We start from the raw sequence: 23,301 nt of genomic DNA on the forward strand, positions 1-23,301 counted from the left end.
CACACACCTATAGGCAGTAATGAGAGGAGTCTGTAGGTCTATCTCTGTAACAAATGAACAGGATTAGGCCACGGTGAGTGCTTTGTTTTCCTTTAGGTTGTAAACCTAGAGTACCACAACAGATCAACGCTGGAATCCGAAGATGGGGAAGCTGCTACGGCCATACAACAAAGATGTCAGCCTCCTTCAAACATCATTGCACGCGCAATAGAACAGCAGAGTACGCACTATTTTTTTTAACCTTTATTTAACTAGTCAAGTCAGTTAAGAACACATTTTTATTTACAATGACGGCCTACCCCAGCCAAACCCTAACCAGGATGACACTGTGCCAATTATACGCCGTCCTATGGGACTCCTGATCACAGCCGGTTGTGATACAGCCCGTGTTCGATGCAGTGCCTTAGAGCGCTGTGCCACTCGGGAGCCCCCTATGATGATGATTTTTTAAATCCACGATGCAGAACGCTCCTCTGCCATGTTTCAAAAACAAACAACAAAAAAAATCACAAATGTGCCTGGGATGACCAGTGGTGCGGTTTCACCAATGCGGACCTCAACTTTAAGAGTTTGGATTAGTTCGGCACTAGAATTTTTGTTACATCTGTCAAATGTGTCTCACGTGATTGATAGGATCAAGTTTGTATCAGTGCATCCCCTTTATAGCCATTCAATGCTAGAGCTGTCTGAGCTGCATTACCTCCCCACTCACGCTGCACAGAAGAAGTTAACACACTTGAATAATGTAAAACGACAAGTAGAAATGTATCAACTTGATGGCCATTGTTTTGTTAACAGTAATGCAGGCTAGAACACTTTTACAATGCAAGACAAAATCGGTAGCTTCCAGATTTAACTAGAGGCTAACTTTCCTTACAGCTCCATTCACTACCCTAGTACTTTCCTTACAGCTCCATTCACTACCCTAGTACTTTCCTTACAGCTCCATTCACTACCCTAGTACTTTCCTTACAGCTCCATTCACTACCCTAGTACTTTCCTTACAGCTCCATTCACTACCCTAGTACTTTCCTTACAGCTCCATTCACTACCCTAGTACTTTGTTTGTGATCATATGAAAACCATACAACAAAATATTCTGATTTCAAAGCTGACGGTCACCAAAAACGTTATTAAATTCACGTTCTCCCTCACCACCAAAAACAAATGATCTTCCTTTGCCTCCCGTCTCATTTTCACTAGAATCAACAAAGGGCTTGCAGTTGACATATAAACGCCTTCTGGTGGCCATGTTGGGAGACCACCGCATTAATTCTTCTGACAACAACAGCCAAGTGGCTACCCCAAACTGCATGATAACAGTGCCCAAAGCTAGTTGATTCATCACCACGGTCATTTTATGTGCAGTTTGCCTGCTCCAAAAAGACAGGATTGTTTTTTGTTTTTAGATTACCCGCAATCTTGAAACACCAAGGAGAGAAGAGTTAAAAAAGTGAATAAACTTTTTTGCCCATCAAGACCTGAACCTAGACAGCTGTCAGTCCAGGGTCTGCTCTGATCATTTCACCACTGGCAAATACCTCAATGGGATATGACAACCTGCTGTGTTGACTATTAGTTGTTCCAGCCAAACAAAAGATGTTATTGGTATATGACACTGAAACACTTAAATGAATTAAACACAACCCAAAAATCAAGAGCCCTGATGGTACAGGTGACCTGAAGAAGTGATATTCAAACAGCAGGTGTGCTTTTCATTTGTTTATTCACTGTAGGTTCACCAGCTGACCTCTATCAGGACACCCATGTCGACTGGATTCCCACTGTGAAGATGAGCAATGCTGCAGCAGCATCCGTTTCTACTTCATCCTTTTCCAGATATGGAAGGAGACACCGCTCAGATAGACAAAATGGTTGTCATATGCTGTGCCATTGCCAATCTGTATGATTCTGTTGTGCCATTTGAGGAGAGAACACCTTCACCTTGTTGTCATGACAAAAGTGACCTCTTAAACTGTATGTTTATATAAAATCTCATTTGGAATAACAAGTAAAAGACTTTATGATATCATAAACAGACTTACTTTAATAATAGGCTATATTGTTGCATGGGTCAAATGAAAAGTATTGTGTGTGTCATTTCTGCCTTGCCCCATTGAATAAAATGTATTTCTTATAGCCAAACTATATATTTATTTTGCAATTTAAACACATTTAGCATAGACAAATGTAATTTTTGTGGTAGTCTTAGGCAAACCATCTTCATGGTTTCAACCATCTTCACCAACCTTCAAAAGTAAAACATACACACAACTGTGTGATAAACTAAGGATCCCATCAGCTCCTGCTTCCAGACATTGCACTGACAAGGGTTGGATTTGCACTGAACAATTTAATGTCAAGGTGTGTACAACTCTAGTATAATAATTAGCCTTATACATTGTCTACTGTTATTATTTTAGATACACCATGGTGCTAGTAGACATTAATTGCAAAACTGTGTTTTAATCAATTATTTGGTGATGTGAATATATTTAGCATAGTTTTATCTAGGGTTGCACATTTTGGGGAATATTCAGAGGTGGAAAGTTTCCATGGGAATTAATGGAAATATATGCAAATTAGTATTAATACCATTTAAATGTAGATGCTTTTTGCATTTACCATATCATATGGAGACAGAAATATAAACATTTTATCTTGTAAAAAGTAGACATAATTGCAAATTATTAAATCCTTCAAATAGAAATTTTAAAAAACTATTTAGTTACGAATTGAACTTTAATTAAATGAGTTCACTCTTCACATGGGATGATTTCACTGAACAACAAAAGGGAATATTGAATGATCCCCAATGATCCATCTCATCTCCAAAAAAACATTTAACATACATCTGTAAAATGATAGTCTAGGACCTAAAGCTTTAGTTGTCTTCCTCTCAGGCTTCCATGTCTTCTTATGGAACATCCTCAATGTCCACCTCTTGAACATCAGACTGAGGCCTCATCTTCACTGTCACTTTCCAACCTTGTTGAGGATGGCTCGTTGTCAGGCTCAAAAAGATGATGACAACACCACCCCAACAGGTGTTGCTGGGCAGCTTCAATTTGGTGCTCTTATTCTTCTCACTTTGCTTGGTGAGGTAGATTGCTGCTACAACTTGATGACCCTTCACATACCTAACCATTTCCTTGGCTCTCTTGTAGTGTATCCATTGTTTTCAGTGCCATGTTTTCCTTGAGGAGCAGATTCGATGCATGAGCAGCACAGACAATGGATGTGATGTGAGGGTAGGACTCCTCCACTTTAGACCAAGCAGCCTTCATGTTTGCAGCATTGTCTGTCATCAGTGCAAATACCTTCTGTGGTCCAAGGTCATTGATGACGGCCTTCAGCTCATCTGCAATGTAGAGACCGGTCTGTCTGTTGTCCCTTTTGTCTGTGCTCTTATAGAATACTGGTTGCGTGGTAGAGATGTATTTAATTATCCTTGCCCACAAACATTCGACCACCCATCAGAGATGATTGCAATACAGTCTGCTTTCTCTATGATTTGCTTGACCTTCACTTGAACTCTGTTGAACTCTGCATCCAGCAAATTAGTAGATAAAGCATGTCTGTTTGGAGGGGTGTATGCTGGGCCGAAGAACATTCAGAAATCTCTTCCAATACACATTGCCTGTGAGCATCAGAGGTGAACCAGTTGCATACACAGCTCAAGCAAGACAATCACCAGCATTTCTATGACTACATTCCGCCATTGAGTAAAAAACAACAACTTCTGATTCGAGGACCATGAGCTGTTGCTACCGATAAGGTGTCCGATTCATCATTTTCACCTCGAATAGAAGTAGAGGGACTTTTGTCAGAGGTTGCTTGTTGTGAGTGCTGAGGGAACTTTATGCACTTGGCCAGATGATTCTGCATCATTGTTGCATTCTTCACATATGATTTGGCACAGTATTTGCAAATGTACACAGCCTGTCCTCCTACATTAGCTGCAGTGAAATGTCTCCACACATCAGTTAGTGCTCGTGGTATTTTCCTGTAAAGATTAGAAAAAAAGGAGTAAAAAAAACAAATAGAATTCCATGTACAGATAAATAGTTATGCAGTTTGATTAAACAACTCCTTTATAAGATACATGTTTTAAAATGAAACATGTATGGAAACAGGTGAATTAACCCTCCTCAGTTAGCAGGCTCAAGCAAGCTAAAACCCACATGGTAGCAAAAACTAAATAGCAGAAATTGTTAACATCTTGAAATGATTTAAACACACTTTGCTTTAGGCTACTATTTACTAGTTAACAAAAAAATAATGTATATGTCATATAAAATATATTCACCCCACCCAGTATTGTAATCAAGACTTACCAGAAAGCATGTAGTCCTTGGCTCAGACAGTGTAGTAGTGTGGGCTCAATAGCATCTCATTAGTGTGCAAGATCTTGAGAATCAGCTGTACATGTGAACTGCACAAATGACGAAAGAATGCACTGTGCATACAGAGGGTTGCAATTCCATTGAATTGGGGTAGTTTAACCAAAATAAGCCTAGAATTGCCTTGTTTATCCCAAAGAAGGTTCACTGTTATAAGCTAACTTTTTTGATGAATTTAAGCAAAATTCCTGGGCTTAACTTCCCATGGAAAATTTCAGGAAAATTTGCAACCCTAGTTTTATCTAAGAATGGTATATTTCACCAGATGTGTTGGCGGGTGGTCAATTTGAAAGGCTTTACAATGCGAGCATTATATTCTTCAATAAAAATGGGCAAAAGTCAAGTATGAGCACATGTGCGAGTTTGGGTTTGAAAAATGCTGCAGTAGCTGTTTTCAAAGTATTTCTGCCATTTTTCATAGCTGCTAACTACACAAATAAATTGGAATCCTATATCCAATCTCGCACAGCAACACTGCCTGTCAAGGGAGCCGTGGGCAATGAGTGAAGTGCTGATAGATGACATTTTGGAGGTGCTATGTACAGGCATAAAAGTTAGTCTAATTTACTCAAAAGTCAACAAAGTTAGACTGTTTCAAATGATAGTCAGATCCCAAATCACAGACACAGGTTTGTCTGGCCAATTACCACGTCAACCTCCCGACTTAAAAGGGCAGCTGAACATATTGTCTCTGATATTTTAATTAAAAGGCAGGTCAAAAAGAAAAAGTATGAAATTGAGCAACATACCGCATTACTTCTTACTAACACATTTCTTGTTTTAGAAACATTACAAACCATGGTCATCTGTTTTGTGTTGTTTTTTTAATGTAATTATGTCCCAAAAATATTTTGGCTGGTAAAAAAATCTGAGTGACTGTTTTTTTATTATCTACCTTCCACAGTGGCCCTGATCAGTATCATAGTGAACATTCTGGTATCGTGACAACACTGATATGAATGGTTAGTGAGATCAAGCAGATATGAAATAAGTATTATATGTGGTGGACTCGTCATTGGCTAGCCTACTGTTTTCCCATTGGGACTCCAGTACATTCTGTTATTTGAACTTAAGACCAGGAAACCAGTCTGACCAAACTTACCAGTTTGGTTGACTCATGAGCTGTCTAAAGAACACAATAAATATTTCTCAGTGCAGAAAATAGGCTAGGCCGAGGCTACTCCTCACCCTTTGTTCTATTGCATTTGTCGTTGTAAAGTTCCTCTGCCTCCTTACATTTAAACTCAGCATTTAGCCTACAGTGCAAAATAATTGTAGATTGCGAGACATTTTTTGTCAAGCTTTGACAAAAATCATGAAGTTTTTTACATTCCTTCAGATTCTGCAGAATGACAACTGTCAAACACATTTAATTGATGAGAATTATTATTTTTGTCACAGGGACCTTGAGTGACCAAGCAGAGACGACACTAAACAATTTTTGAAGATAGTCCAAATGAAGGTGAATGATTAGCAAACATTTCAAAGGTCAGTGAAGCATAGTAAGTCTCTCCAGACTTCACTCAATCAACTTCCTCTTTACAGCTCTGAAATACACTGAGAATACAGATTCACAACATGTATATTTCTTATTCCTCAAACACACTTCCCTCTACTCTTAAGGGAATATTCATGACTGTTTGGACTTGGAGGACTGTAGTTGAGAATAATAGACATTAGAGATTGGTTGACAGATACTAGGAAATGCAGAGGAGAGTTGAATGGTCTGGATCAGTCAGGTGTTTGTTCTGAAAGATAGAGCAACAGTGTTTTCCCAAAGCCAGACCTTCCTCCCTGTGGGACTCAGTTGTGACAGGTCTTAATTGGGCTTGGGCGGTATACCGTAAGTCGGTGGTATTTGGAAAAAGCCATGGGATGATTTTTACATACCGTCAATATCATCAAAACTATTTCCTGGATTTTTTAAAATACATTTCAATATTTGTATTTACCTGCAGTCGACTTGTGCAATACTTTAGGAGATCAAGCAGGTTGCCAAGAGTGCGCAAAGCTGTCATCAAGTCAAAGGGTGGCTACTTTGAAGAATCTCAAATATAAAATACATTTTGATTTGTTTAACCATTTTTGGGTTACTACATGATTCCATGTGTTATTTCATAGTTTGTGTCTTCACTATTATTCTACATGGTAGAAAACAGTCAAAATAAAGAAAACGCCTACTCATTCAAGGGGTTCTTTATTTTTACACACACACACACCCCCCATATCATAGAGCCATCCAGTCATTTTCATATTTACATGTATATGAGAGCCACACATCCCAAAAATACAGGCACTGACCTGAGCACCCAACACAGCATCTAGCCTGTGCACCTTGGCCAAGATGGGGATTATAGCCTGGCCGAAACACAGCATCTAGTCAGTACACAATTGTCAAGATGGGAACTAGATATCCCTGCTGGACGTCACACTCATTACCGTATGTCACCGTTGTCATACTTATTTATTTACCCAGAAGTAGGTCCGTGCTGACTCTGCATTAGGTGATGGGCCTAGTACTCTGTTGTTTGGCAAACAAATAAATAATGGTTTTCTACTGTACTTGACATCATGAATCCAGAAATATCGAGCCAGTCCTGTGAAAGAACACCATCTAAGCCTAAATTACTGACAATGGCACTCTGAGGCCTGTGTGAGGTGGGGATAAAGAGGACAGCTGTATGCCAGCTGCATTTTATCATGGCACACATTGTTTGAAATGCTAATTGCCTGGGGATCATGGCACAGTGCTTCTTTATACTGCCAGATGCTTATCTTGGTGCTGTACCAAGCTTAGGGACGTCACACCCACACTGGCCGGCCAGCTCACTGGCAGGAATAGGAGTGGACTGAGCTGACCCTGATCTTAAGGTAAAGACAGATATTACACTGAGTATACCAAACATTAGGAACACCTTCCTAATATTGTGTTGCACCCTCCGCTTTTGCACTCAGAACAGCCTCAATTCATCGGGGCATGGACTCTACAAGGTGTCGAAAGAGTTCCACAGGGATACTGGCCCATGTTGACTCCAATGCTTCCCACAGTTGTGTCAAGTTTACTAGATGTCATTTGGGTGGTGGACCCTTGAACTGTTAAATGTGAAAAGCCCAGCAGCGTTGCAGTTCGACACAAACCGGTGCGCATGGCACCTACTAATGTACCCCGTTCAAAAGGCACTTCAATATTTGTTCTTGCCCCTTCACCCTCTGAATGGCACACATACACAATCCAGATCTCAAATTTCTCAAGTCTTAAAATCCTTATTTAACCGGTCTCCTCCCCTTCATCTACATTGATTGAAGTAGATTTAACAAATGACATCAATAAGGGATCTTAGCTTTCACCTGGATTAACCTGGTCAGTCAATGTCATGGAAATTGTTGTTAAGTGTTTTTTACACTCTGTGTTTATACACTAGTTAACATCAGAATTATGGGTCATATATTATTGTAGGTAATGTATGATATAAGTTATTCTGGTCACTAGACCTAGGCCAGGCCTATAGAGCCCAATGAATCGCACAGAAACAGACTAAATTACAGTATGACTGTCTGGAATTGGCAAGTCTAACAGGTACACAGTAATAACGGACAACCATGGGAGTGGCACTGAGGAAACTGTTACATAAGATCAGGCCAAGCTGCACTCTCTTCTGTTCCTCAGCCTCACCCACAGAACCAGTGTCAGCCCTGAGGCCTGCAGGCCTGGTGAGAGAACTGGGGCTAGCGGAGCTGCACCCTGCCAGGGAGATAATGACAAACTGTCATCCTAATGGCAACACTAGACAGACACAGACCTGCTAATGCCTGTCTAGTGTCACCAAACCTGTATAGCACAGTTCACACCTACGCCCAGCTATTCACAATGGATTTGAGATTGCCGCTGCTGGCACAGGACTTGATATCCATACCAGAGTCAGGCCAATGGCAGAGGATTGAAATGCCACTGACTGTGTAGCCCATTACTGAGCTAAACATAAGCCTAGTCTGGATTTTCACTAAAGCTGTGGTATTAAAATGATCTGAAAAAGTATTATTGACTCATTTGGCTGACAACAATAACATACAATGAGCTACTGCCCTCAGTCATTCATTGCTTCCGTTGGTTAGGCCTATGTGGTTTCCAATGTCACTGATGTCAATGTGAATTACAACAATGACCCATCTTTCTCTATGGTATGAAATGACTAGCCTTGTCCTACAGTGTGTGAGCCTTTTCTAAAGGAACAATGCATTGTTTAATGTGAGCTTAATGAACACATTCTCAACATAATACACTTCAAGGCGGGGCAGAAGGTGTATTTCGCCCTGTGATATTCATTGCGATAACTTAGGCCAAACTTCTTCAGCGAGTAGGCAGAGCCGAAATATTTTAAATAGCTGTGTCGCTTATTCGAGGGCTTGACAACTTCACTAAATGCAGTCCAGTACGAGCATTGCAAGAACTCCAGCATATGAAAAATAATGCCCTGAAGGCAGGTTGCTTGTTACCATTACAGAGGCTCTTTGAGAGTTTATTTACAGTCGGAGTGCTACATGAACTGCCCAAATCACACCCATCAAGGAGGTAGACGATTGAACGTGCGTAGATGTAAATGACATGGAAATTTAGACTGGTTTAGTTTTCTGATAAGCTGGTGTCCAGAGAAAGTGAGTAGGCTGGTTGTAAAGCTCAGCCTGTACCTCAAAGAACACACACGGACTTTCTAAAATAGACTACTCAGTCACATAGGCTAGCCTGACTGTCATTTATTAATGCAGCCTAGCTAAGATGTGCTTCTAAATTCTGACGCATTAGCAGAATCACAGCAATAAGCTTGTTTTCTATGGTACGTTGAACATGGAAAAGTGTTCAAAAGTAGACTACACTGTGGACAGGGGTTAAAGATAACGAGTTCAAAGCTATCCAGTGTGTTTTGAAAAGAGGAAAATCACATGCCAAGAGGTCTCAGCTTGACTCAACAGGGAAAAGGAGTTTGTTGAGTGGGTTTCCGATGTGGCAGTCATTGTTTCCCCAGAGCTTTACCTCCTAACAGCAGCTATCCCATTTGACCCTGACCCCACCAACATTCACAGCAAAAACATGGAGAGGATGAAGTGACACTGTGGTGAACATTCCCTCTGCCTTTCCACACACACACACACACACACACACACACACACACACACACACACAGTTCCCATGGAGGCTACCTGCTGTTTTAGGTCAAGGAAGTTGTTTACACTGCATCTTAGAAAAATGTATAATAAAGCAAATTCTCTGAATTGTTGTCTAGGCTTTTTCCATTGCCTTTGAGGTAAGGAATAGTTAAGGAATAGCCATGCACAGCTCCAGTCACAGAGGAGAGGTGTGTGATCAGGTGGTCTAGCAGGCTCCTGTAATTAACAACCTCAGCCAGATCCAGCCAGGCATGACCAGAAAATAAACATGCAGCCGCTCTCACACTCAACATGACATACATGCTAACTGGGCACAAAACCAACGCAAAGAAGCACTTTTAGGGCAAATGGACCAGGAGCTATTCCTGGCCTTGCGACTGACCATAGCCTAGTGATGTCATGCTATGATACTGGGCTTAAATCAAACTTGAGTTAAGCGGAATCAACATGGATAGGGGTAATGGTTTCAGGATGTCCCTGACATTTAGAAGAACCTTTAATATCAGTCCTATCTTGATATCAAAAACATTTTAAATGGCATGTTTTATCTTTCGGTAAGAACGAAGGGAGCGCAGTGACATTTGCCTGTGTTCTTTCGTAAGTGTGTGTCTGAGTTCTCATTAACAAAAAGGCCTTTTGAACATGAAAACCACATCGTTTTGTAAGCTTTCAACATCATTTATAGCAGCACACATCATGGTGAGCAGTGAGCAATAATTAAAAAAAATTAAAAAATAGGCCAACCTAAACTGTGTAAAGCAGCACCTTATCACTCATCCCCACTTCCTGTCCACATCGGGAAAAGCCAGCACCAGACCAGGAGGAAAACCTTCCTATGCTGCAAACACCGACTGCAGTAGGGGGATGGCCATTGAACATCAATGAGGAGGGCCAGCTATCAGCCACTGCAAACAGACCTACAACTTACTGTCTATTATCTATCCTGTTTCAGAGTCACTTTACCCCTACCTACAGTGGGGCAAAAAAAGTATTTATTCAGCCACCAATTGTGCAAGTTCTCCCACTTAAAAAGATGAGAGAGGCCTATAATTTTCATCATAGGTACACTTCAACTATGACAGATAAACTTAGAAAAAAAATCCAGAAAATCACATTGTAGGATTTTTTATGAATTTATTTGCAAATTATGGTGGAAAATAAGTATTTGGTCAATAACAATATTTGGTCAATAACAAGTATTTGGTCAATAACAATAAAGTTTATCTCAATACTTTGTTATATACCCTTTGTTGGCAATGACAGAGGTCAAACGTTTTCTGTAAGTCTTCACGAGGTTTTCACACACTGTTGCTGGTATTTTGGCCCATTCCTCCATGCAGATCTCCTCTAGAGCAGTGTTTTGGGGCTGTTGCTGGGAAACACAGACTTTCAACTCCCTCCAAAGATTTTCTATGAGGTTGAGATCTGGAGACTGGCTAGGCCACTCCAGGACCTTGAAATGCTTCTTACGAAGCCACTCCTTCGTTGCCCGGGCGGTGTGTTTGGGATCATTGTCATGCTGAAAGACCCAGCCACGTTTCATCTTCAATGCCCTTGCTGATGGAAGGAGGTTTTCACTCAAAAATCACACAATACATGGCCCCATTCATTCTTTCCTTTACACGGATCAGTCGTCCTGGTCCCTTTGCAGAAAAACAGCCCCAAAGCATGATGTTTCCACCCCCATTGCTTTACAATAGGTATGGTGTTCTTTGGATGCACCCTCAGCATTCTTTGTCCTCCAAACACAACGAGTTGAGTTTTTACCAAAAAGTTTGATTTTGGTTTCATCTGACCATATGACATTCTTCCAATCTTCTTCTGGATCATCCAAATGCTCTCTAGCAAACTTCAGACGGGCCTGGACATGTACTGGCTTAAGCAGGGGGACACGTCTGGCACTGCAGGATTTGAGTCCCTGGCGGCGTAGTGTGTTAGTGATGGTAGGGTTTGTTACTTTGGTTCCAGCTCTCTACAGGTCATTCACTAGGTCCCCCCGTGTGGTTCTGGGATTTTTGCTCACCGTTCTTGTGATCATTTTGACCCCACGGGGTGAGATCTTGCGTGGAGCCCCAGATCGAGGGAGACTGTCAGTGTTCTTGTATGTCTTCCATTTCCTAATAAAGGCTCCCACAATTGATTTCTTTAAACCAAGCTGCTTACCTATTGCAGATTCAGTCTTCCCAGCCTGGTGCAGGTCTACAATTGTGTTTCTGGTGTCCTTTGACAGCTCTTTGGTCTTGGCCATAGTGGAGTTTGGAGTGTGACTGTTTGAGGTTGTGGACAGGGGTCTTCTATACTGATAACAAGTTCAAACAGGTGCCATTAATACAGGTAACGAGTGGAGGACAGAGGAGCCTCTTAAAGAAGAAGTTACAGGTCTGTGAGAGCCAGAAATCTTGCTTGTTTGTAGGTGACCAAATACTTATTTTCCACCATCATTTGCAAATTAATGTATTAAAAATCCAACAATGTGATTTTCTGGATTTTCTTTCTTCTCATTTTGTCTGTCATAGTTGAAGTGTACCTATGATGAAAATTACAGGCCTCTCATCTTTTTAAGTGGGAGAACTTGCACAATTGGTGGCTGACTAAATACTTTTTTGCCCCACTGCATACATACATACACTACATGACTGAAAGTATGGACACCTACTTGTTGAATATCTCATTCCAAAATCATGGACATTAATATAGAGTTGGTCCCCCCTTTGCTGCTATAACAGCCTCCACTCTTCTGGGAAGGCTTTCCACTAGATGCTGGAACATTGCTGAGGGGACTTGCTTCCAGTTAGCCACAAGAGCATTAGTGAGGTTGGGTGATTAGGCCTGGCTCACAGCCGGCATTTCAATTCAAGGTGTTCATTGGGGTTGAGGTCAGGGCTCTGTACATGCCAATCAAGTTTTTCGACACCGACACAGATTTCCCTTCACTGGAACTAAGGGGCCTAGACCGAACCATGAAAAACAGCCCCAGACCATCAGTTGGCACTTTGCATTGGGACAAGTAGCGTTCTCCTGGCATCCGCCAAACCCAGATTTGTCTGACGGACTGATGAAGTGTGATTCATCACTCCAGAGAATGTGTTTCCACTGTTTCAGAGTCCAATGGCAGCAAGCTTTACACCACTCCAGCCGACGCTTTGCATTTCACATGGTGATCTTAGGCTTGTGAGCAGCTGCTCGACCATGGAAACCCATTTCATGAAGCTCCCGACGAACAGTTGTTGTGCTGACGTTGTTTCCAGAGAGTGTTTGGAACTCAGTAGTGAGTGTTGCAACTAAGGACAGACTATTTTTACATGCAACGTGCTTCAGTGCTCCCGTTCTGTGAACCTACCACTTCACGGCTGAGCCATTGTTGCTCCTAGACGTTTCCATTTCACAACAACAACACTTACAGTTGACCGGGGCAGCTCAAGCAGGGCAGAAATTTGACTAACTGACTTGTTGGAAAGGTGGCATCCTATGACTGTGCCACGTTGAAAGTCACTGAGCTCTTCAGTAAGGCCATTCAACTGCAAATGTTTGTCTATGGAGATTGCATGGCTACGTGCTCAATTTTAAACACCTGTCAGCAATGGGTGTGGCTGAAATAGCCAAGTCCACTAATTTGAAGGGGTGTCCACATTCTTTTGTATATATAATGAATATAGTGTATTTACCTCAACTACCTCGTACCCCTGCACATTAACTCGGTACTGGTACTCCCTGTATATAGCCACGTTATTACCCGGTACTCCCTGTATATAGCCACGTTATTACCCGGTACTCCCTGTATATAGCCACGTTATTACCCGGTACTCCCTGTATATAGCCACGTTATTACCCGGTACTCCCTGTAAAAAGCCACGTTATTACCCGGGAAACTCCCTGTATATAGTCACGCTATTACCCGGGAAACTCCCTGTATATAGTCACGCTATTACCCGGTACTCCCTGTATATAATCACGCTATTACCCGGTACTCCCTGTATATAGTCACGCTATTACCCGGTACTCCGTGTATATAGTCACGCTATTACCCGGTACTCCCTGTATATAGTCACGCTATTACCCGGTACTCCCGGTATATAGTCACGCTATTACCCGGTACTCCCGGTATATAGTTACGTTATTACCCGGTACTCCCTGTATATAGTCATGTTATTACCCGGTACTCCCGGTATATAGTCACGCTATTACCCGGTACTCCCGGTATATAGTTACGTTATTACCCGGTACTCCCTGTATATAGTCATGTTATTACCTGGCACTCCCTGTATATAGCCATGTTTGTATTTTTTTAATCGTTATCATTATTTGTTATTCACATAATGTATTTACTCCTTTGTTGTAACTTTATCCTTGCATTGTTAGAAAAGGACCCGTAACTAAGCATTTCACTGTGACAAATAACATTTGATTTGCCTTATTTTTACCCACACATGAGGACAAGTAAAACAGAAGTAACAGACTGCCTCAGCCCGCTGTTGATCTCCATCTTGATTCTTGACCATACAAGTCTTGACATTGAATCTGCAGTGTCAGCAGGAAAGTGCCCTGATATGCCTAAAGTGTAGCGGTAGCCCATTAACCATTTATGCACTACTTCAGCAATTGTAATACAGTGGTTGTGAGATGAAGATTCGTACACAGACGTAGTGTAAAGTGGTTGACGGGTAGGGCCTAAATGACAGGGGGCTCATCCCAGATATAGGGGTTATACAGGTCAGCGAGCAGGATTCAGACAAGGTGAGTACATTGCAATGGTCCAACAACTAGCGTAACCGGCGTGAAGTGGCTAGCTGGGTAGCGGGTGCGCGCTAATAGCGTTTCAATTGGTGACGTCACTCGCTCTGAGACTTGAAGTAGTCGTTTCCCTTATTCTGCAAGGACCGCGGCTTTTGTGGACTGATAGGTAACGATGCTTCGTGGGAGCTGATGTGCGCGGAGGGTCCACTGGTTCGAGCCCAGGTAGGGGCGAGGAGAGGGCCGGAAGAACTGTTACACTAACATACCGCATCAAAGTGAGCTTCATGAAAACACCATACGAAGACAGTGAGAGTGGTTTTTTTCCCTATTTAGCAATATTGACAAACATCCCTTGTCTGCCATGAATGTTAAATACAATTATATTTTAACTTACTCTGCAAAATGTCAGTGGGGTTGGTTATTAATTCTGACAAAATATCAACAGGAAATTATTATTAAATGCAGTTATCTGTTTGTGACAATCAACATTTGTTTGCGCATCACCTAAGGCACGTGCACATGACAGAAGTACATGCACGCGGTGCATGCATACAAATCGAAGTCTTACAGGTGTTTAGTTTACATGGTTGTGTGCTCGATGGCAGTACCTGCACCCCAAAAACTCGGGTATATAATTGATATTTTGTCTCAAATTTCGAGTACTAGAAGGACCAACCGGTAGAGTACGTTTAAATGTACTTGTATCCAGCATTCTGGCTTGTAATGAACGTTTTTGCAGTACTTAATTTCAGGCTGTGGCTAAAAAAAATGCCTATTTTGTAAGTGTACACTGGCGATCTAAGTTACATTCCAATAAGTTAAACAGTGGCTATGTTTGCTATCCCTTGAAGGACGAAGTTGATAGTTAACAATAGCAGCCAACTTGCATAACAACTGGTTATCTAGTTAGTACCAGTGATATTAAGCTAGGTGGCTAAAGGTAATGCGTTGGTTTTTGAAAACCTGCCTGCTGTGCTGCTGACTGGCATGCTAATCAGTTAATTTAGCTAGCCGTTCTACAATGACATTGTGGCTTGCTAGTTAGACAGACGCGCTAGCCACAAGGGATGGCTTGGCTTAAAAACGTTAGCTAACACGTTCCACGTTTATATCAGCGTGACGACAAAATCAATGTATTCGACGTTGTAAAAAAACATTGGACTCAAAAGGTATGCACCCATGTTGCTAGCTACAGAGCCATCTAACGTTAGTTAGCTTGCTTGGAGGCAGGTACCATCAATAATCAAGCGAGCGAGCCACTGCTCGGTGCAGCAGCAAAGCTCGTTGACGTTTTACTCACCTAACAGTGACCGGAGGTGCTTCAGTCGGGTCAATACATCCTTCTTTGGGTCCAGAACTTTCTGTGTAGATTTCTTGACGTCTCCATGGCCCCTTCGAGTGAACATTCCGCTGTAAAACGCAATCTGGAATTAGCTACGTCTTTTTTTTACCATGCAGTCAGCCTATGATTTGACAGAGCCACTTTCCTCACCACCGCTTTATTCTTGCTCAGCAAACATACGTTTCGCCGCTAGTCACCTCCCTTTTCGTGGTTTTGTAAACACGGAAGCGCAGCTCGTTGCGTGGCCACGCCCCCTGTTGGACGTAACCAGCAAGCACTTGTCCAATGCTTAGAATTTTTCACAGAAATGTAATAATGTCACTGGCTCTGATATGATTATTAAAGTCAGATTCTGTAGTTTCGACAGCCTGACATTGCCAATTTTGTTTGGTAAACTAAACTGAGGCGAGAGATGGGAGTTGGAGAAATGCACCACTCTCAAATTCATTGACAGTCATAATCTTCAGGGCCCTAAGCACCACAATGCATACAAAATAAATACTAAACACAAAGCATAGTGACTTTATAAAAACAACTGGCTAGTCTGTACTCGCTAGTCTTTCTAGCATCAGAGCCTATACAAGCCAGTTGTTTTTATAAAGTCAATATGCTTTCTATCTAGTATTTATTTAATATACATGTATAGGAAGTGTCCTTGCAGTTTTGAAGATTAAAGCCGTATTCCACTTTGTACATGGTTTATGGAGCCATATCGTGCGGGGGGGGGGGGGGCATGTTCCTATAGAACAGTGCCATTAAATTATGCCTCCCATCAGAACATGCCCCCCCTATAGATCTGCACCTTTTTAATTAACCTTTATTTCAGCAGGTGAGTCCATTGAGAACCTATTCTCATATTCACTGGCTAAAGGCAAACAATTTAAATGTAATGAAGAATTATTCTAATCTAACCCCTGAATATTTAGGAATTTAAAAATACAAATATAAAGTGGATTTGTTGTGTGCTTTAGTTTTTTCATGCCAAATGTCTACAAACAGGTGCTGGAAATTAACATAAGTTCTTAATTATCTATGCATAGTCACTTTACCCATACCTACATATACACATTACCTAGACTAACCTGTACCCCGCACATTGACTCGATACCGGTACCCCCTGGATATAGCCTAGGCATTGTTATTTTGTATTACATTTTTTACTTTAGTTTATTTAGTAAATATTTTCTTAACTCTATTTCTTGAACTGCATTGTTGATTAAAGGCTTGTAAGTAAACATTTCCCGGTAAGGTCTATTCGGCGCATGTAACAAATTTTATTTTATTTGGAGCATTATTTTTCTTTGGAAACCATGTGTTCTTAAAGCAACCCTTTACTTGATCCAAGTAAAACCGATGTTTCACTTGCATCAGGAAAGACTTAAATGGTAGGGACATCCCAAAGATTCCAGACAGCACAGACCCTTTCAGAAAATTAGCTGTGAATGGCAAGTTAGCTCCAGTGTTACCTGGTGTTTAACTTTGGTACTGCTGCTAAAGCTGGAGCTACAAATTACCACACAACCACAAAAATGGTATTATTAATAGGTTATTTTCCATAAAGAATAATTGTGGGACTTGCTTTAGCTCTTTAAAAATATTTTTGCTGTAGTGGAAGAAGTTTTAAGTTTTAATTAAGGAAAGTAGTGAAATATATTAAATGACTTGGTCTGATGACTTTGATCGACTACTATATCAACCTTATTACATTGCCGTGTGTTCGTATTCTATTGAAATGTATTTATTCTCAAGCAAAGGAATCTGTAAGAAAGAGACCTAGGGCATCAGTCTTTCTAGAATGACACTGGCAACTAGAAGGTGTTGGTGAAGTGGAAGAGTTGTGGTACCAGGTTTCCAAGTTAATGTTTTTTGTTATTCTCTTGTAGGCCCTCCAGTGAACAATAGGGCAACAAAGTTACTTTAAAAATATTGAATATTGAATAAAGTTGTAGGATAAAAAAGGTAAGCTAAATATACTAATATAAAAGATCCCAGAAATGTTCCATATGCACACAAAGCTTATTTCTCTCAAATTTTGTGCACAAATTTGTTTACATCCCTGTCAGTGAGCATTTTGTCCTTTGTCAAGATAATCCATCCAGCTGACAGGTGTGGGATATCAAGAAGCTGATTAAAGAGCATGATAATTACATAGGTGCACCTTGTGCTGGCCACTCTAAAATGTGAAGTTTTGTCACGCAATGCCACAGACTACTCAAGTTTTAAGGGAGAGTGCAATTGGCATGTTGACTGCAGGAATGTTCACCAGAGCTGTTGCCATATAATTTTATGTTAATTTCTCTACCATATGCTGCCTCCAACGTTGTTTTAGAGAATTTGGCAGTACATCCAACCCGCCTCAAAACCGTAGACCACGTGTAACCACGCCAGCCCAGGACCTCCACATCCAGCTTCTTCACTTGCGGGATCGTCTGAGACCAGCCACCCAGACAGCTGATGAAATTGTGGGTTGGAATTGGGTGGTTTGTATCATCTAATTTAAACAAAATGCCTACCACTTTGAAGACGTGAAATATTTTTTATTTGAAACAAACAAATAAGAACTTGAGTGTGCATAACTATTCCCCCCCCCCCCCAAGTCAATACACCTTTTGCAGCAATTACAGCTGCAAGTCTCTTGGGGTATGTCTCTAAGCTTGACACATCTAGTAACTGGGATTTTGCCCATTCTTCAAGGCTAAACTGCTCCAGCTCGTTCAAGTAGGATGGGTTCCGCTGGTGTACAACAATATCTAAGTCATATTCTCATTTGGAATGAGGTCTGGGCTTTGACTAGGCCATTCCAAGACATTTTAAATGTTTCCCTTAAACCACTCAAGTGTTCCTTTAGCAGTCTGCTTACAGTCATTGTCCTGCTGGAAGGTGAACCTCCATCCCAGTCTCAAATCTCTGGAAGACTGAAACAGGTTTCCCTCAAGAATTTCCCTGTATTTAGCGCCATCCATCATTCCTTCAATTCTGACCAGTTTCCCAGTCACTGCCGATGGAAAAACATCCCCACAGCATGATGCTGCCACCACCATGCTTCACTGTGAGGATGGTGTTCTCAGGGAGAGGGGATGTGTTGGGTTTGCGTTAGCATTTTCCTTGATGGCCAAAAAGCTCACTTTTATGCTCCTCTGACCAGAGTTTCTACTTCCATATGTTTGAGGAGTCTCCCACACGCCTTTTGGCGAACACCAAACGTGTTTGCTTATTTTTCTTTAATAAGCAATGGCTTTTTTTCTGGCCACTCTTCCATAAAGCCCAGTTCTGTGGAGTGTACGGCTTAAAGTGGTTCTATGGACAGATACTCCAATCTCCACTGTGGAGCTTTACAGCTCCTTAAGGGTTATCTTTGGTCTCTTTGCTACCTCTCTGAAATAATGCCCTCCTTGCCTGGTCTGTGAGTTTTGGTGCGTGGCCCTCTCTTGGCATGTTTGTTGTTGTGCCATTTTCTTTCCATTTTTTTTTGTAATGGATTTAATGGTTCTCTGTGGGATGTTCCAACTTTTTTCTATTTTTTATAACCCAACCCTGATCTGTACTACTCCACAACTTTGTCCCTGACATGTTTGGAGAGCTCCTTGGTCTTCATGGTGTCGCTTGCTTAGTGGTGTTAGACTCTGGGGCCTTTCAGAACAGGTGTATATATATATATATATATATACTCAGATCATGTGACAATTAGATTGCACACAGGTGGACTTTATTTAACTAATTATGTGGCTTCTAAAGATAATTGGTTGCTCCTGATGTTATTTAGGGCCTTCATAGCAATGGGGGTGAATACATATGCACACACCACTTTGCCATTTTTTAAATATAATTTTTTTTTTTAAGCAAGTTCTTTTTTTTTCATTTCACTTCTCCAATTTGGACTATTTTATGTATGTCCAAATCATGAAATCCCCCCCAGAATTACAGGTTGTAATGCAACGAAATAGGATAAACACCAAGGGGGATGAATACTTTTGCAAGGAACTGTGTGTGTATATCCAGTGAGGGAAAAATACTTATTTCCCTCATTAAAATGCAAATCAATTTATAACATTTTTGACAATGCGTTTTTCTGGATTTATTTGTTGTTATTCTGTCTCTCACTGTTTAAATAAACCTACCATGAAAATTATAAACGGATAATTTCTTTGTCAGTGGGCAAACGTACAAAATCAGCAGGGGATCAAATACTTTTTTCCCTCACTGTATATAAATATATATATATATATATATATATACACTGCTCAAAAAAATAAAGGGAACACTAAAATAACACATCCTAGATCTGAATGAATGAAATATTGTTATTAAATACTTTTTTCTTTACATAGTTGAATGTGCTGACAACAAAATCACACAAATTATCAATGGAAATCAAATGTATCAACCCATGGAGGTCTGGATTTGGAGTCACACTCAAAATTAAAGTGGAAACCACACTACAGGCTGATCCAACTTTGTTATAATGTCCTTAAAACAAGTCAAAATGAGGCTCAGTAGTGTGTGTGTCCTCCACGTGCCTGTATGACCTCCCTACAACGCCTGGGCATGCTCCTGATGAGGTGCCTGGACTAAAGCATCCGCCAACTCCTGGACAGTCTGTGGTGCAACGTGGCGTTGGTGGATGGAGCGAGACATGATGTCCCAGATGTGCTCAATTGGCGGGCCAGTCCATAGCATCAACGCCTTCCTCTTGCAGGAACTGCTGACACACTCCAGCCACATGAGGTCTAGCATCGTCTTGCATTAGGAGGAACCCAGGGCCAACCGCACCAGCATATGGTCTCACAAGAGGTCTGAGGATCTCATCTCGGTACCTAATGGCAGTCAGGCTACCTCTGGCGAGCACATGGAGGGCTGTGCGGCCCCACAAAGAAATGCCACCCCACACCATGACTCACCCACCGCCAAACCGGTCATGCTGGAGGATGTTGCAGGCAGCAGAACGTTCTCCACGGCGTCTCCAAACTCTGTCACGTCTGTCACATGTGCTCAGTGTGAACCTGCTTTCATCTGTGAAGAGCACAGGGCGCCAGTGGCGAATTTGCCAATCTTGGTGTTCTCTGGCAAATGCCAAACGTCCTGCACGGTGTTGGGCTATAAGCACAACCCCCACCTGTGGACGTCGGGCCCTCATACCACCCTCATGGAGTCTGTTTCTGACCGTTTGAGCAGACACATGCACATTTGTGGCCTGCTGGAGGTCATTTTGCAGTGCTCCTCCTGCTCCTCCTTGCACAAAGGCGGAGGTAGCGGTCCTGCTGCTGGGTTGTTGTCCTCCTACGGCCTCCTCCACGTCTCCTGATGTACTGGCCTGTCTCCTGGTAGCGCCTCCGTGCTCTGGACACTACGCTGACAGACACATTGGGGGTGTCTTGCTAATTGCCTATCATTTCCACCTGTTGTCTATTCCATTTGCACAACAGCATGTGAAATTTATTGTCAATCGGTGTTGCTTCCTAAGTGGACAGTTTGATTTCACAGAAGTGTGATTGACTTGGAGTTATATTGTGTTGTTTAAGTGTTCCCTTTATTTTTTTGAGCAGTGTATATAGTTGAAGTCGGAAGTTTACATACTACTTAGCCAAATACATTTTATTTTAAGAATGTGAAATATCAGAAAAATAGTAGAGTGATTTTTATTCAGCTTTTATTTATTTCATCACATTCCCAGTGGGTCAGAAGTTTACATACACTCAATTAGTATTTGGTAGCTTTGTCTTTAAATTGTTTACCTTGGGTCAAACGTTTTGTGTAGCCTTCCACAAGCTTCCCACAGTAAATTGGGTGAATTTCGGCCCATTCCTCCTGACAGAGCTGGTGTAACTGAGTCAGGTTTGTAGGCCTCTTTGCTCGCACCCGCTTTTTCAGTTTTGGCCACAAATTTTCTATAGGATTGAGGTCAGGGCTTTGTGATGGCCATGTCAGTGGCACTGTATTGTCCTCAAAGCGAGCAAAGTTGTTTAGTTTGTCTGGGAGCAAGACGTCGGTGTCCACGACGAGGCTGGTTTTCTTTTTGTAATCTGTGATTGACTATAGACCCTGCCACATACGTCTCGTGTCTGAGCCATTGAATTGCAACTCTACTTTGTCTATACTGACGCTTAGCTTGTTTGATTGCCTTGCGGAGGGAATAGCTACACTGTATTCGGTCATGTTTCCGGTTGCCTTGCCATAATTAAAAGCAGTAGTTCGCACTTTCAGTTTTGAGCGAATGCTGCGATCAATCCACATTTTTTGGTTGGGGAAGGTATTAATAGTCACCGTGGGTACAACCTCACTGATGCACTTGCTAATAAACTCTCACACAATCAGCGTATACAGAAATGTTGTTGTCTGAGGCAATCCGGAACATATCCCAGTCCATGTGATTGAAGCAATCTTGAAGTGTGGAATCAGATTGGTCTGACCAGTGTAGAACAGACCTGAGCACGGGTGTTTCCTGTTTTAGTTTCTGTCCATAGGCAGGGAGCAACAAAATGGAGTCGTGGACAGATTTGCCGAAAGGAGGGCGAGGGAGGGCTTTGTATGTGTCGCGGAAGTTAGAGTAGCAGTGATCCAGAATGCTGCCAGCCCGGTTGTGCATTCGATATGCTGATCAAATTTAGGCAGCCTTGTTTTCAGATTAGCTTTGTTAAAATCCCCAGCTACAATAAATGCAGCCTCAGGATATGTGGTTTCCAGTTTACATAGAGTCCAATTAAGTTCTTTCAGGGCCGTTGAGGTGCCTGCTTGAGAGATGTTTGTTTATTTCGGCGCGATGCGTGAATAAAACCGGGTGGCTGTACCGACTCTGATAACATATCCCGAGTGAGCCATGTTTCCGTGAAACAGAGAATGTTACAATCTCTGATGTCTCTCTGGAAGGCAACACTTGCTCGAATTTTGTCAACCTTGTTGTCAAGAGACTGGACATTGGCGAGTAGTATACTCTGGAGCGGTGAGCAATGTGCCCGTCTACGGAGGCTGACCAGAAGACGGCTCCGTCTGCCCTTTCTGCAGCGCAGAAGAAATAAAAGCTGAAATAAATCATTCTCTCTACTATTATTCTGACATTTCACATTCTTAAAATAAAGTGGTGATCCTAACTGACCTAAAACAGGGAATTTTTCCTAGGATTAAATGTCATGAATTGTGAAAAACTGAGTTTAAATGTACTTGGCTAAGGTGTATGTAAACTTCCGACTTAAACTGTGTGTGTGTGTGTGTGTATGTATATATATATAGCACGTGTGTATGTATATATATATATGTAGCGTCTCCATGCTCTGGACACTACGCTGACAGACACAGCAAACCTTCTTGCCACAGCTCGCATTGATGTCCCATCCTGGATGAGCTGCACTACCTGAGCCACTTGTGTGGGTTGTAGACTCCGTCTCATGCTACCACTAGAGTGAAAGCACCGCCAGCATTCAAAGCAGCATAGGAACTGAAAAGTGGTCTTTGGTCACCACCTGCAGAACCACTCCTTTATTGGGAGTGTCTTGCTAAATGCCTATAATTTCCACCTGTTGTCTATTCCATTTGCACAACAGCATGTGACATTTATTGTCAATCAGTGTTGCTTCCTAAGTGGACAGTTGGATTTCACAGAAGTCTGATTGACTTGGAGTTACATTGTGTTGTTTAAGTGTTACCTTTATTTTTTTGAGCAGTGTA

At 41.7% G+C, this 23,301-nt stretch overlaps 1 protein-coding gene across 3 annotated transcripts in view; it reads right to left on the reverse strand.

Moving 5' to 3' along the window:
• Window positions 1–15,814, reverse strand: part of LOC115146504 (ral GTPase-activating protein subunit alpha-2-like) — a 191,320-nt gene extending 175,506 nt beyond the window's left edge. For all 3 annotated transcript variants that reach the window (XR_010459785.1, XM_065004260.1, XM_065004261.1), the window contains exon 1: window positions 15,601–15,814. Coding sequence is in view for 2 of the 3 variants with exons in the window: in XM_065004260.1 (XP_064860332.1) it covers window positions 15,601–15,706 (106 nt within the window). In the remaining variant the exon portion in view is untranslated. The remainder of the gene's footprint in view (window positions 1–15,600) is intronic.
• Between the last annotated feature and the right edge of the window lie 7,487 nt (window positions 15,815–23,301).

This window comes from Oncorhynchus nerka, linkage group LG18 (assembly GCF_034236695.1).
Source record: "Oncorhynchus nerka isolate Pitt River linkage group LG18, Oner_Uvic_2.0, whole genome shotgun sequence".
Taxonomy (NCBI): Eukaryota; Metazoa; Chordata; class Actinopteri; order Salmoniformes; family Salmonidae; genus Oncorhynchus; species Oncorhynchus nerka.